The 16,121-nt window shown below is 41.8% G+C and overlaps 1 protein-coding gene across 1 annotated transcript in view; it reads right to left on the reverse strand.

The window, feature by feature from the left end:
* Positions 1-659: 659 nt before the first annotated feature.
* Positions 660-16,121, reverse strand: part of LOC107385757 (sodium-dependent neutral amino acid transporter SLC6A17) — a 28,651-nt gene continuing 13,189 nt past the window's right edge. The window contains exons 3-12 of the mRNA XM_015959854.3: positions 15,518-15,675; positions 12,675-12,801; positions 10,568-10,749; positions 10,374-10,484; positions 10,057-10,298; positions 9,552-9,744; positions 9,291-9,483; positions 8,974-9,133; positions 8,729-8,891; positions 660-6,280 (exon numbers count right to left, since the gene is read on the reverse strand). Of these exons, the coding sequence (XP_015815340.1) occupies positions 5,873-6,280; positions 8,729-8,891; positions 8,974-9,133; positions 9,291-9,483; positions 9,552-9,744; positions 10,057-10,298; positions 10,374-10,484; positions 10,568-10,749; positions 12,675-12,801; positions 15,518-15,675 (1,937 nt within the window). The 3' untranslated portion in view covers positions 660-5,872. The remainder of the gene's footprint in view (positions 6,281-8,728; positions 8,892-8,973; positions 9,134-9,290; positions 9,484-9,551; positions 9,745-10,056; positions 10,299-10,373; positions 10,485-10,567; positions 10,750-12,674; positions 12,802-15,517; positions 15,676-16,121) is intronic.

The following is a 16,121-nucleotide window of genomic DNA, read 5'->3' on the forward strand; positions in this document are numbered from 1 at the left end:
GAGCTGTGGATGTGATGTGATCAGAACCTTCGTATCCGGAGAAACTGGGAGTGAATTTGGTCTGCTAAAAACTATAAGTGATGGTTTATAAAACCACATCAGATGCAATCTCTCGAGTCTACGTACCAGCTCGGAGACCCCGTGGTAGATCCGGAATGTGTTGAGGCCCGCGGACCCCAAAGGTACAGAAGTCCGTAGAGGAAACCGCAGCGCCACTATACCGGTCTTGAGATGTCTCCAGGTCACGAAAGGTAGTTATTTGCATCTATGGAGGACTCTTAAGGAGTTGGTTCAGCTTTATTCTGAAGGAACCGTTTGCGGTATCAGCTGTAGCGTGCAACACGTTTTGACAGCTTGTCAAAAGATGCGATGGGAGCAGAGTTTCCTCCGATGGCCAGTCAGAGTTAGGCTCATCTGAAGCACTCAGGAAGTGACACCCGAGTTGTGGACTGGAACACAACGTTTTCTCATGAGATTGTGATGTTTTCACTCTGTAATCAGCTTCTTTTCTTGTTCAGTCGACAACAGATTTCTGCACACAAATATTTAACATTTAATCACATTTATAACCCAGTCAAACTTGTGATCCAGAGTTTGATCTGCTGGAAAATATAATAATGAACACAAATCTTAAAACCAGAAAGCAGAATGATGCAGAAGTTTGTCCGCTCTTTATTGTGATTAGTTTTCCACATTTATAACTTTTACATTAAATGTCAGAATCATAAAACCATGAGACTGAGGAGAAGCTGTTAAGGGACCTGTGCCTGCTGTACACGCAGTGTTTAAAAGGCCCTGACACACACACACACACACGCACGCATGCATGCACACACAGACGCACGCACACACACTCATTCGAGCACTTGAGTCTTATTTCCATTTTGCTCTCTAACATAGTTTCTAGTTATCCCTACATTCTATCATTAGACACTTGTGATGACTTTGCCTTTCTGCAGGTGAAGTACCAGGTTATTGCTGCTACACTGACCTTCAACTCAATGTTGCCATGGCAACAAAACAAGGTTTATTTTCTGTCAGGTGAAAAAAGTGCATTAGTCACATTCATTATTACTAGTTACATTAACAGCTAAACTGGAAACTTTACAGGATGAAGCAGAAAAAAAAAAACATTTGACCTAACATAGTTTGGTTACACTGGATTATTTACAGATCTCACCCAAACTAAGACGTCCACATGGGCGGCTGCTTCAAAATACGACTTTAAATGGAGGAAAACTGAGACCACCACTCACAGCACTGAAGTCTCACATCTGGTGTCCCATTTTTCCACATTCGTAAACACACATCTCCAAATTCAAAGATAAACAATACAATTACATTTTTATGTTAACCTTTATCTTCTAAACAAACTCGACCCAAAAGTAAAAGCGAGAGTCTAGAGTAAAAAATAATGTGCAGTTGGTAGAAAAAGGAGATTTGTGGTGGGATATTGCAACCCCTTCCTTTTTAAAAGCATTAAACCGAGGAAATGTGCTTTTTGGTGAATGAACGGTGACTTCACTTGTTCTAAACATGACATTAAGTCAAAATAATATTTGCAGTTTGAGCTTTATCACACATTTTTAAACCTGTTCTGAGGATTATTTAGTAGATGGCAGCACAGGAAGAACAAAAGCTTCCTAACACCATCTTTATATGCACATTACACTTAAGAGTAGGTTTTAATTACTAGTTAAAAATACAGTGTAACAAAGAAACGATCAAATGTGTCGAGTATTTCTGTTTCATCTTGTGCACTTCTGCATGTATTCTGACATACATGTGACAACACAAATGTTCTTTGATTTAGGAAATGGGGACAATTTAAACAGCTGCTGTGTATAAATGAGGCAGCGTGAAACTGTTTGCTCTTTTGTAGCTCAAACTTAACTGTCAGCTCTTAAATGGGTCCTGTTACAGTAATCTGTTAAGCCTGGTTTATACTTCTCTGTCCACTCGGCAAAGGAGAGACGCAACGCCACGATGCGTCAACAAAAGGGCTCAGCAGCAGGCCCACAGAGGGTGACGGAGACCTATGATTGGTCAATATACCACTTCCTTTAAAGAGCAAGTCACCCCCTACCACTCTCACTTCATGTTTAAAAAATGCAACAAATGCTGTTGCCTGGCAGACCGAGAGGGCGGAGCCGCTAACAAATACACACACACAGGCTCACAACGACATTGTTACATCATAATGTACCAGCTTACATCATAGCATACTTCTTAGCCAATAGCAGTGGCAGATTTAAATTCAAATACAGTGCAGAGTTTTTACCTGACAACGGCACAACACTGACAGTTTTAGGCAGAAAATTAAAATTTTAACTAAAATGCACTTAAGTGCAAAACCATTGACTACACGTGTCTGCAGCACGATTAGACACTCGTTTATTTAGTTTATCAGGGGAAAAAAGTTGATTTGGGGGTGACTTGCTCTTTAAATTCCATAGGCAGACACGGAGCAGATGGAGGAATATCTCGTGGAAATCTGAACGTTCACACAACCGTGACTGAAGGAGAACAAAGATATGCAGAAAACTCTTTATTTGCGGAAGGAAATGGGGAGAAATGACGGTTTGGAGGAGGTGACTGCATGAAGAGGTGGAGGATGATGAGGGACAAATTTGTCTGCGTTAAAAAGTCTCTGAAATACATAAACAAAATATAAACACACAATAGTAAACAAACTATTTCTGACCAGAGACGTGACTGTAATGGTGGCAGAACAGCCCCAGAAAAAACATTACACCCTCTGTTGTCCGGGCAGGGTTGCAGGGTTGCTTGGCAACACTCCCCATCAGTGGCGGCTGGTGAATGTTTTTTGTTGGTGGGGCGCATTTATGCTGTCTGTTTTCAGATGCACTAATCCCATATCAGCACTAGAGGACGCCTAATTACGGATCTTTTGATATAATTCACATTTTATACTTCAACAACACTAGATGATGCTAAAACACACAGTAGCAACAATGCAATATGATCTTATCCAGTGTAAGAGAACTATTTTAAACTACACAAATACAGATTATACTCAGCACTTACGTCTGTGTGATGTATCGATTGTTTCGTTTAATTTTCATGATTAAAAAATAAAATTGTGATTCCGATCTTCTTCTTCTTCCTGTGAGACTGGTGGGGTAGGGCCCTTGTGCCCCCTACGGACAAGCTGCCACTGCCCCCCATGCAACGGATAAGTCTGACAGAAAAACATCTCCGTCAATGCGGAGTGAGAATGTGTTGGTGTGTGTGACTCTGCAACAGAGTTGTGTAAATCAGGTTTTTATCTACCCTGAGAATCTAGCTGGGTTTCCTTAAATCACATTATTCTGACAGGAGGTAAGACACTGACTGAAAAAAGCTGACTCAAATTATTTTGACTTCATTTTAGAAGCCGTTTGTGATGGCAGCATTCATGGAAACATTGCTGAAATAACAAAACCAGAGGTGAACACAGGTGAGTAAACGTCACATGAAGTGTGATAATGATGATAACTCATCATCTAGCAGACTTTTCACATCTCACAAGAAAAGTGCCATTAATATGAAGAAAAAAATCTCACATTACATCCAAGCATCAAAACAAGATGAAAAAATACTTTATATATACTAACTGCTCTTGAAAGATAAATCTTTGTTGTTTATCATACCTATATAACTACAAATACACAGAATAATAAATATCAGTTTATACCTTAAGTTACTATTACTGAATATTGCGATAAAAAAATAAACAAATGTACTTTTTTCTGTATGACAGGAACTTAAATGTGCTCAGGTTGAACAGTTTCGTACAAAAATGAAACATTTTTATCAGAAAGACATTCATTGCCACTGCTGAACCTGCCTTTAATAACCCTTAAACATCTGTAGTATTCAATACTAACAATCAAATATTTGTAGGATCCTACAAAAACTGCATGTTTGTGAAAGTGAGGTTTCTAAGGCTTTCTGGAGCGCATTCTGTCAGGTCAGCTGATGAGTTCATGTTATTTGTATTTTTGCTACGAAGGTTTCTAAATATTTTGGTCCTTTTTTATCTTTGTTACTTTTGTTACAGAGAACGTTGTGCAATTGGGTTTGTGCTCTTATGCTTTTCGTCCACAGGCGTGTACAAAGTGTGGCCCGGGGGCCATTTGTGGTCCATAAAGTAACTTTGTGTTTCCACTATTGCATTTGTCCTGCGATGGATTTTTGTCTTTTAAGCTCGCTGTTGATGTAGATCAACAATTTTTTATTTGACTATTATGAAGATAATCTTTGAGCAGGATGAATAAAAATGCACCATAACTAATTTTTATAATAATAATAATAATAATGCATTGAACTTATATAGCGCTTTTCTAGACACCCAAAGACGCTTTCACACACTCTCACATTCACACACTGCTAGTGATGGTAAGCTACTTGTGGCCACAGCCGCCCTGGGGAGGTCTGACAGAGGCGAGGCTGCGATTTGGCGCCATCGGTCCCTCTGACCACCACCAACACAGGCAAGTTGGGTGAATTGTCTTGCCCAAGGACACAACAACAGGATACCCCTGGCAGGAGCTGGAATCGAACCCATGACCCTCCGCTCATGAGGCAACCCGCTCTACCACCTGAGCTACTGCTGCCCCCATTTTACATTTCTTAAGTTAAGAAAAATGTTCTTTGTGTCCCACCATGACTTTTAATTTGAAGGTTTGGTCTTAAAACATTTAAAACGAACCTTCCCACTGGCGCACTAGTCACAGTAGTATCACCAAACTCCAGCTAGCTGCTGCCAACATCACCATTTTTGCTAACACATAACTGATTTAACGTTGACATTGATCTAAACTTTACATAGAATTTGCAAAACCCACCATAAAGGGTTAAGATAAAAGTCATTTTAAGATGACAGAAATTCACTTCGATCAGATTAGCTGTTAGCTAGTCGCTATGAGCTAATCTCATTCAGAGCTACCTAACATGAAAATGATTCAGTTTTCATAACTTTTCCACAAATATCCCTTTTAAAAGATCAAAATTGTTGCTTAATTCCTATTTTTATTGCTAGACATCCAGTGTTTCGTTTCCATTTTAGTCTTTGGTGAAAAGGTAATAAAATGTGTTTATTTGTCCTACAGAACATGTATGTGCATGAGGGATAGTGACAGTTTTAATTTCCACGTAGTAAATTCTACATTATGCTAACTTTATTTCTACATTATTGTTGTATTTACAAAATGAAAAAACAAGAATTTTACAAAAAAACTCCAGCAGGAGGTTTGACTTTGGGTCTGAACAAAACATTCTGTAGAGCAGCCTTATTGTGTGTGTGTGTGTGTGTGTGTGTGTGTGTGTGTGTGTGTGTGTGTGTGTGTATGTGATTAAGATCCTGTAAAAAAATTTTAAATGATGTATTTTCAATTTAGATACCTAAGGAGAACAGGCATGTATTGTGCTGTTTGTGGCTGTTGCAGTCAGATTTGTGACGGAGAGCAGCATTACAGATGTGTTTTATGACTCAGACTCACTTCAGCTCTCCGCTGTCATGAGCTGAATCCTTTCAAACGTTCGAGGCAGCAGCCACAGCCTGGATTACACGTGTGACGGATATTTCTCTGATAATAATCCTTCTGCTGAGGCAAAAAAATTCACTCAGCTGTGATAATTATGTAACTGGTGATTTCACACGTTAATGTTTATCTTAAATAAAAAGCTGTGTAGATGTTGGGGGACATGAAAACATTTCATCTTGTGCTCATATTTAAACTGTTTGGCTTTGCGTGATAACAGCAGGGCAGTGGCGAGATTCCTCTGTGACGCAGCGGTGCCTGGTGAAGACCTGATGGCTGAAAAAACAAAAAAGGTTTTAAAAAGACCTGCTGTTAGGGGAGGGTCTTCAGGAGTCAGACTCTGGCGTGACAGGTGTCGGCGGCGTCGTGGGTGTGGTGGGGCTTATCGCAGCGTTTTGGTAGCTTGTGCCGTAACAGATGTTTGGAGAGAGAGAATTGGGATCCAATGATGTGTTACCCCTTGGAGTCATGTAGGGCCTGTGTCCTGGAACAGATGCCGGAGCCTCGCCGGGCTTGGCTCCAAGGATAAATCTGGCCTCGTCCTGCTCCTCCAGGTTGGAAATGTCTTTCATCATAGATTTCCGGTAGGTGACAGAGAGCTTGTTGGAGCCATCTGACATTAAGTTAAACTGGCGAGCGATGAAAACGATGGGGAGAGGAAGCATGGCCACAACAATAAGAGCGAAGCACGTGGCTAGGGCCCAGGGAGGGTAGCTCTGAAAGCGTTCCTGTGCCTGAAGAGACAGAAATTTCAAAACTCAATCACTCAAGAAACATCTTCAAAACCTACGAAACTGTTTTTTTAACCAGCCACACTGGATAAACAATAAACAAACATCTCAGACCCTTTAAGGTATTATTGGTTGTCCATTTTGGCACAAGTCAACATCGCACGAGGAGCATCGGTCAGTTGCTTAGCAACTGACAAAAGCAGCGTTTAATAAGTCGTAATATGAGTCCTTAAACGTGGTTATACGTTTTGGAGTTCTACTCAGAATGAAAGAGGCAGCTATTCCAGTTCTTGATGGTAAAACGTTAGGAAGTACAGCAGCGGCAGCGCCACAACAACCGGGACTAAAGCGCCAAGCAACGTGTTTGAAACAACAAATTACGCTCTCTAGCTCTCTTCACTGCTGGCTGTGCCATGCATGCGCTGAGGTTGTATTTAATTGTAGGCAAATAACATTAAAACACCCATAGATTTCCCACACAGAAAGAACATGCTAGCTTAATATTGGGACATATATTTTACGCATATCATTTGTGAATGTGAAAAGGTTTTAAAGTTTTTTTATTGTGAAAAGCACAAACAGGAAGTCAACTTTTACATTAAAAGCTGCACCTCAACTACAAAATGGAAGTAACGCAATTTTGCTTGAACAAGAAATTGTGAGAGCTCAGGCTGTTTTCTCCATTGTTATCAATTTGGAGGACAACCTGGTGAAAGTGTGAGCGAATATGTTCTTCTGACTTATTACTGCTTCTTTAAAAGACCTAAAGAAGCTCTCTCTGACTCCATCTTACGTTGTTTCTTCTGGACGTGATTCAAACATCCCGTGAGATGTCGGCGTTTCACCCTGTAGCACTTACGAGTTATGAAAGTTTTACTTCGAGAATATCTCGCGTTAAAACGAGATTTATATCACATAACGAGAAAGTTTCACGTTTTAACAACAAAATTTCTAATTTAAACGAGATTTATATCACGCTGTAACGAAAACTTTTCATGTTTTAACGAGAAAGTTTCACTTTTTAACGAGAAAATTTCTCCTTAAAATGAGATTTATCACGCTGTAAGGATAAAGTTTAATTTTAATGAGAAAGTTTCTCGTCATCACGAGATAATGATCCTAAATTTTTTCCCAGCACTAACGGTAATACACTTCCATAAAAGGGGTGAGGAAGAGGTGGTACACACGCTTTTTATGACCTGGCTGTGAACAAAGACACTCTGGCTTTAGCCTGGCCTAACCAGCTTGTATGGAAGCATATGTGTAACAGAAATCAAATTATTATGCAGTAGCAGAAAAAATGTTCATTTTCATATTAGAACTCCCAAATTTGGCTCAGAAATAAAATGAATAAGCAATTCTACAAACTGCTTTTTCATTTTCTTCTTCATTACTACCCATTTTGTGACTTGGTGACAATGGTGTTTAATGCTTTGTGAATGAGAATGCTTTAAAACACTTATGTGAGGTGAACATTACATTAATGAGTATCTTATTGTAATGTGTGGGAGTGTAAATATTGATAAACTTGTTAAAATGAAACACCTACTGATCATAAGATCTGAAATGGATCATTGTAAGAGCAATATTCATTTTAAAGCCATCATTGGTTTAAGCACATATTATTCAAACATTTCTTTCAACATTTATGATTATTTAAGCTAATGAGTTGAAAAGTCCTGTAGGAGCTTCAAGTAGGTTTGATTTTTCTTTAGGGTGAGCAATCAGCAGTCTGGCTTTTACACAGAGTTTGCAGGACCTTTGCAGGAGACCTTGACAGTTTAGTTATGTCTTCTTGTATGCAAACAAGCACTGAGCAGAACCTCCTGGATCTGGAGGCTTGATAGATAGTGGGCTTATGTCTGCAAATGAAAGGCCATCCTGTGGTCAATTAGAAGGTGAAAATTTGACCCTTTGGTACGTTACACAGAATAAGCAATGATGAAGAAGAAAATGAAAAATAACTTCTGCTACTGTATAATAATTAGATTTCTGTTAGACACATGCTTCCATAATTCTGTGGCCAGAGTGTCCGCCCTGAGACTGGGAGATCAGGTTCAGGTCTGGTCTGGTCATACCAAAGACTTTAGAAATGGGCCCATTGCCTCCCTGTTTGACACTCAGCTTTAAGGGGTTGGATTGAGGGGTTAAACCAAATAGCTCCCGAGTGCGGCTGTGCCTGCAGCTCACTGCTTCCCCACAGGATGGGTCGAATGAAGAGAACAAATGTCACACACACCAGTGTGACAAGTAGAGTGACTTTTTTCTTTTTGCAGTTGACCAATTGAAAGGAAATGGAGTCCTGACCAATCACAGGCTTGCGGTCTCCATTGCCTTTGATGAACAGTTGAATAATTAGGCGCGCGCGCACGCACGCACACACACACACACACACACACACACACACACACACACACACACACACACACACACACACACACACAGACTGACCAGCTCCTGAACCCAGGCGTTGTACCCCGGTGGGCTGATGGCCATCTCTACGACGGAGGCTGAGATGAGAACGATGAGACAGAGAGGAGAGACGTACTTCCACAGGTAGAAATAGATAACTGATGGCCGAAAGCCCAGCATGTCCTCCAGGTCCTGCATGAACCTGACAAAAACACCAATTTAAAACAATACTTCACACACATTTAGCGCTTCTCAGAAGTAATTACAGACACGCTCACTCTCACCTCTTGGTGCCATATATCCAAGCGACAGACAGATTTTCCAGGATTACCACCACAGTGAGAGGCAGGCCAGCTGAATAATCATCAAACATGGTGACAAAGTAGTTTCCTGAGCGCTGAACAAACAGCAGGCCACAAAGGAACGCCACAATGCAGCAACACACTGAAAAAGAAAGTTATTTGGCTTTTAACAACTGGTTTTATTCTCACTGCAGTCACACATTCAGGCAGATGTACTTTAATAATATAATAAAAAATTATTAAGAGGTTTGAAAGTGTTGGTGAAGGAGATGAGGAGTGAGGGTGAGGAGTAGGAGTACCTGTTAAAAGCTCCTTCTGGACTTTGTAAGCATCAAGAATGGGTGTGGTGATGCCAGTCATAGTGCCAATCATGCTGCCCAGGCCGAGGTTAATGAGCATGAAGAAGAACATTACTGACCAGAATGGGGATGCTGGGAAATGGGTCATGGCCTCAGTGAAGGCAATGAAGGCCAGACCAGTACCCTGGACCGCCTGCAGAGAGACATCCAGGGCTGTGAGATCTAGCACACGAGCTGGTTAACTGATCAGCAGAGACTCACCTTGTTGAGTTCATCCTCCAGGACACAAGGCTCCAGACCCAACTGAGCAAAGCTGCCTTCTTTCACAGTCTTGATGACGCCGTACAGCTCAGCATAGTCTGATGTGGTGAGGTGGGAAAAGTTCACATGTGGAGGGATGAGATCGTGACTCAGGATGTTAGAGTTGAGGTATTCCAGAATCTTTTCTCCATTTCTATAGAAACAAAAGAGCAGAATGACCAAAATGCAGACAAAAATGGCAGGATTTTGAGTCTTACTCACTAATATTCATGATATTTGAACTTCTCCCCTCTGATTGGCTTAAAGTAACACAACTTTACCACTGACCCTGTTTGCTCTGCAAATGTTTTATCTCCATAAATAACACAAGCGTGAAGGAGTTTTGCTGTGTGATGGAGTTGCTAATGCTAACGCTTAGCTTCTACTCCCTGAGACCAGTGAACCGCACCTTTAAAAGGCAGGTATTTTGTTAATTTTTAGGGCTAGCTACAGATGTTGTTCTTACTCTGCAACACATTTTTCATTCATGATGTTAGCCTTGAAGCCCAGCACGGCGAACACCACCAGCGTGGCCAGGATTGAGGTGAAGAAGTTGATGAAAGAGACGAGCACGGCGTCAAAGTGGCAGTTGTTGTCGATCTTGTTGTAACTGGAGAAGGCGATGACTCCTCCGAAGCCAAGACCCAGAGCGAAGAAGACCTGGGTAGCTGCTTCCCTCCAAACCTGAGGCTCCAACATCTTCTCCAACTAAAACAGAGCAGGGATGGGCTCATTAAGGAGCAATGAGAAAAGTGGAAAACCAAGAAAAGACACGTAATTTACCTTTGGAGTAAACATATGAGCAATACCATCCACGGATCCCTTCAGCATCAAGCCCCTAACCAGGAAACAGAAGAGCACCACGTATGGGAAAAGAGAGCTGAAATACATCACCTGTGGGAGTGGGAAAACCTTTTCTCAAAGCAGGGAAAACTTTTGTTTACTCATTTTGTATTCCGTCCTCTCTGCTTCACTACCTTCCCAGAGGAGGCAATTCCTCTGATGACGGCGAGGCAGACGATGATCCACGCCACCAGCAGCGACAGGGTCATTTTGATGTTGAGGCCACCGCTCTCTGCGATGGTGCTGGTGGTGTTCAGAGTCTGCCGGTACCAGAAATAGGTTGTGGCTGAGCTTTTGTCACACTCTGGCTCTACAACTGCACAGCACAAAGAAAGATGTTGGCTTTTCTGGAGAAGAAATACATTAAGACAAAAAACCTGAAAGAATTCTTCATCTGAATTCTTCTGGTGTGTGTTACATTTCTGAGAGCAACACAAGGTCACCTGTGTACTTAGTATGCACCTCACGAACCTCCATTTGTATGACGAACACAGATGTGGTTTGTTTCTGCACACCAGATCTGTTAGAAACTGCATGTGGCTGGACAGCAGCGACGCCTTAATCTGGGACACCACCATATACGCTCTGATGTAAAATCCATGTTCAGAGATTCTGCTGCACTGGCTCATTTTTGTTATCTACATCTGAGCTCACAGGCTGAGACCTCACACACACACACACACACACACACACACACACACACACACACACACACACACACACACACACACACACACACACACACACACACACACACACACACGCAAACACACACGCACACACACACACACACACACTCACACACACACACACACACACACGCAAACACACGCGCACACACACACACACGCGCGCGCACACACACACACACACACACACAAACATACACACTCACACACACACACACATACACACGCGCACACACACACACATGCACACATGTACACACACACACACACACTCTCACACGCACGCGCACGCACACACACACACGCACACGTGCGCACACACACACACACACACATACACATGCACACGCACGCACACACACACACACACACACACACACACACACAAACATGCACACACACGTACACGCACACGCACAAGCGCAAACACACACACACACACACACACACACATGCGTGCACACACACACACACACACACACACACACACACACACACACACACACACACACACACAAACATACACACTCACACACACACACACATACACACGCGCACACACACACACATGCACACATGTACACACACACACACACACTCTCACACGCACGCGCACGCACACACACACACGCACACGTGCGCACACACACACACACACACATACACATGCACACGCACGCACACACACACACACACACACACACACACACACACAAACATGCACACACACGTACACGCACACGCACAAGCGCAAACACACACACACACACACACACACACATGCGTGCACACGCACACACACACACACGCACACACAAGGTCATGTATTTAATACTTCTAATCATGAACAAATCCTCCATAGCTGTTCATCCTGGATTACGGGACACACCCGTAAACGTGAAATGGAAGTGATATTACGTAAAATCTCTGTGTTGGTTGGTTGTCTGGTTGCTCTGAAACTGCTGACGTCTCGTTCGTGAACAAACTGACTGCAGGTTTATGGGATGAGGACCGTTTTCTACCAGCGCACTCTGGGAGACAACCTCTGCACTCCTCTTTAATTTTCAGATGGTCTAATTTGTGTGTTTTATTGCACTTGAATAATTACATGGAAAACAAACATCAAGGCTCTCAGACTGGAGTCTCTCCTGTAGGAGCCAGGACATAGACCCGGTTCTTAATGAGCAGAACATCAATATTATTAAGCTCAGGAGTGTCTTTGTTTTTCCTTCACTTAATAATTTATTTGCTTCCATTTTTATCCTCTTCCATCCTGTGTTTAGATGCTCTTAAACTGTAAATTCAAATATTCCTGAATCTAAACAGGACTTTTATTTCCCTCCGCACCTTCAAAACTGCCTTTCTTAGTACAAATTGTAAAAATAATAGTTTTTTTAACACGTTTTGTTAAAAATATCAACACATTGTCTAAAAAAGCAAATAAATACAACAGAAAGTCTACAGTTTGTGTATTAGCATCAGTTTCTGTCAAATTCTTGCTGTGTTTCTGTGTGATATGATCATGTTTATTGTGGGATTTTTTGTTTCTCACTTGCAGTTGTCCCGTTCTTCCTGATTGGACAGTCGCTCCACGGCAGAGGGTATTGGAAGGACTGGAAAAAGTAGAAGATGCTCCATCCGATGATCACGTTATAATAGAGTCCAACAAAACCGCACACCTAGACAGATACAGCAAACATCACACTAAATACAAACATGTGCCGTTTGACTTTAAGCAGAAAAAAATGCTAATGAGTCTACGTGATTGGTAAACGTCCCCTGCTGCTGTCTGCCTTCTCAAGTCTTGGCAGCAAGGACATTCAGACACTAAATAAGGTTGAAGAAAGCATGAATAATTAAAGTCGTCTCTTTTCAGCTGCTATCTCCTCTGAGGTATTTATAGCAGCTTCTGTCCCAGTCGTTCAGCACTGAAGAAAGGCCGCCACGAACTCTCAGTCACATGAATAAAACCCATCAACCCAAGAGAGAGAGAGAGCTGATGCATTTGAATTTACTCACAAACACACACATGCACACACACACACAGTAAAAATGTGTACTAATACCCAGTAACGGAAGATTCTGTCTGTAATCTCAGCTCTTTGCATTCTGAACCAATTTTATTACCTTATCATCAGTAATGTTTCTTAATTAATGAGAATCAGAAATAAATCAGTTCCTCTTCTTGCCTTTTTATTACGACTGAGACTTTCAGCGGTGCTATTTCAATTCAGTTCAATTGTTTATTTATAAAACCTCCCCACCCCCCACCCCCCACCCCCACCCCAGTCAAGGAGGCCCAAGGTGCTGCACATAGCACAGAGACACATAAAAACACTGTAAACACAAACATTACAGTAAAATTATAGCATAAAACACAAAAAATAAACAACAATAGAAGAATTGAAAGCAATAAGTTCAAAGAGCAATGAGTAAAAACACTAAAAACTGCACTAAAAGCAAACTGATCTAAAATTAAGCTTCAGTCTGGCTTTAACAAATGGGCAGAGTCGTGGACTGTTTTATCTCTGATTGGAGTTGGTTCCAGAGCTGAGGGCCTATAACCACAAAAGCACGATCACTCCTTGTAACCACCAACAGGTGAACCGAATGTAAAGATCTTGCAGGTCACCCAAGTCTGGTATCACAGATTTTTCATAGGGGAGGAGCGATAAACGGTCCAATCCATTGAGCTGCTGGTCATTTGGAGAAATAACTATTATCTCAGTTTTGCCTTCATTGAGCACCAGAAAGTTACTCGCCATCCAGAGTCACTTTTGGGAAGCAATCCACCAACTGCAGTATGTTATCCCATTCCTGCTGACCTGGAAAACAAAGCTGACAATCATCAGCATAAAGATGGAAACTAATGTGTTTTTAAATAGCAGCCCTAGAAGAAGAATATAAAGCAAGAACAGCAAGGGTCCCAAAACAGACCCCTGGGGAACCCCCACCTAAACTCAGCATCTCTTGATGAACAAGGATTCAACATTGCTGCATCCAAAACTGAGTTCACTGGTTACTATCTTCTGACAGGCTCAAGAAAAGAGGAAGGGATCCGTGTATCCCACTGTCGAGCATGGAGAAGGAGGTGTGATGGTAAGGGGGTGTTATTTAAAGCAGGATAGAAGGAGTCGTCTGCTGCTTGTTGGTGTATACCAAACTTCTGTCACATTAAGCCGGTTCCTTTATTGACACATGCATTAGCATATGCATGGTTGACTTTTACAATCACATGTTGAGTGGATGAACTAAAGCAAAGTTGTAACTATTTAAGTTTATGGGAGCCAATTCCTCAGACCCAACTAATGTCTTACTGATGAAGAAGAAGAAGAAAATATCATTTCTATAGCGCCTCTCAAGATAAAAATCATGAGGCGCTTCACAAAAACAAAAATTGTAAAAATATAAAAAAGCATTTAGAAAAAGTTTAGAAATATATTAAAATGGGCAAAAATAGGCAATTGTGATTTAAAAAATGTAAAGAAAGAGAGAGAGTGAACAGGAAAGAGGGAAATCAGTGGATCCTGAGGAAGGTGGAATAGGTGGGGAGAGCAGAATAAAGAGAGAGTGGTGAAGAAGGTCATACAAAAGCCAGCTTGAACAAGTGAGTCTTCAGCTGCTTTTTAAAGGAGACCACTGAGTCCACTGATCTCAGGCTCAGGGGGAGAGAGTTCCAGAGTCTGGGGGCCACAGCAGCAAATGATCTGTCACCTTTGGTCTTTAGCCTGGTGCTGCACAACCAAGGCTTTGATCACTGGACCTCAGGGACCTGCTGGGGGTGTAGGGACTAAGAAGATCCCCAATGTAAGATGGTGCGTGTCCATGTAAGGCCCTATAGACCAGAACCAGGATCTTGAAATGAACCCTGAAGTTGACTGGCAGCCAGTGAAGCTGGAGGAGAAGCGGGTTGATGTGGGTGTGTTTGGAGAACTTGGTCAGAAGCCGAGCACAGGCATTCTGAACCACCTGTAAGTACTGTAAATATCCTGGACAGCTATGAGTGTGTATGAGGTTCCAGGTTGACCACCATATGCTGCATATGTTGTCATAGTCAGAGGGACTTGTCAGAATCCAGTGAAAAAGCAGCTAAAAATAAATATTATTGACTATTTAAATTAGTAACAAGAGGCCCAAAATGTTTTTATATAAAGTCCTGCAACATAGAATCATAGCACAGATAGAGGGTGTTTCTAATCTTTTTGCTATGACAGTAGTATTAAGTGTTTACTCATGCAGAAAAGAGGACGTGCTCATAAATCTCAGGCAGAGCTTTGTGTTTTTGTTCTTTCACTGCTGCACATTCAGCGTTCCGTTTCACTGCAGCATCTGAGAGCTGCTTTCTAACTGCAGCCTATGATCCTCTGATTAAAGACAGAAACAAACTGTCCTCACCATCAGACTGGACATCCCTATCCCACCGAGACGTGGGCAAACATAGTTCCACACTCCGATGCTCCCACGCCGGATCTTCTGACCCACGGCCAGCTCCAGGAAGAAGAGTGGGATACCGATGATGATGAGGAGGATGAAGTAAGGAACCAAATAAGCCCCTGGGGAGAAAATGAACAATAGAAATATATCCTTATTTGATTTTCCTTTTATTTTTGATATTTTGTCAAATCTTTGATAGAAATTTGTTCCCATGTTCATCTATTATTGCATCAAAAACAGGAAATACAGCTGATGTCACACACATCTCATAGTGGGTGGGTAGAGAGGCAGAGCCTAAATGAAAACAGCTAAAAAAAAAGACTGGAAGTTAAATGGAGTGAGGAGGTTTAGCAGGATCCATAAATCAGCTTTAAGTGAATACGCTCCATCACACATCGTATTAAAAATTGAGCCGGCTCGTGCAGCAGATGTGTTATTACACCTCAGCTCAAACAAAGCATGAAGACAAAGGAGGAGAAGGAGCATCACAGAGGAGAGAAGAGAGGCGAGAGCCCACACACTGATAGCTAATACAACAAGGTCTTTAATGTGCCTGTAATTGTCT

This window comes from Nothobranchius furzeri, chromosome 3 (genome assembly GCF_043380555.1).
Source record: "Nothobranchius furzeri strain GRZ-AD chromosome 3, NfurGRZ-RIMD1, whole genome shotgun sequence".
Taxonomy (NCBI): Eukaryota; Metazoa; Chordata; class Actinopteri; order Cyprinodontiformes; family Nothobranchiidae; genus Nothobranchius; species Nothobranchius furzeri.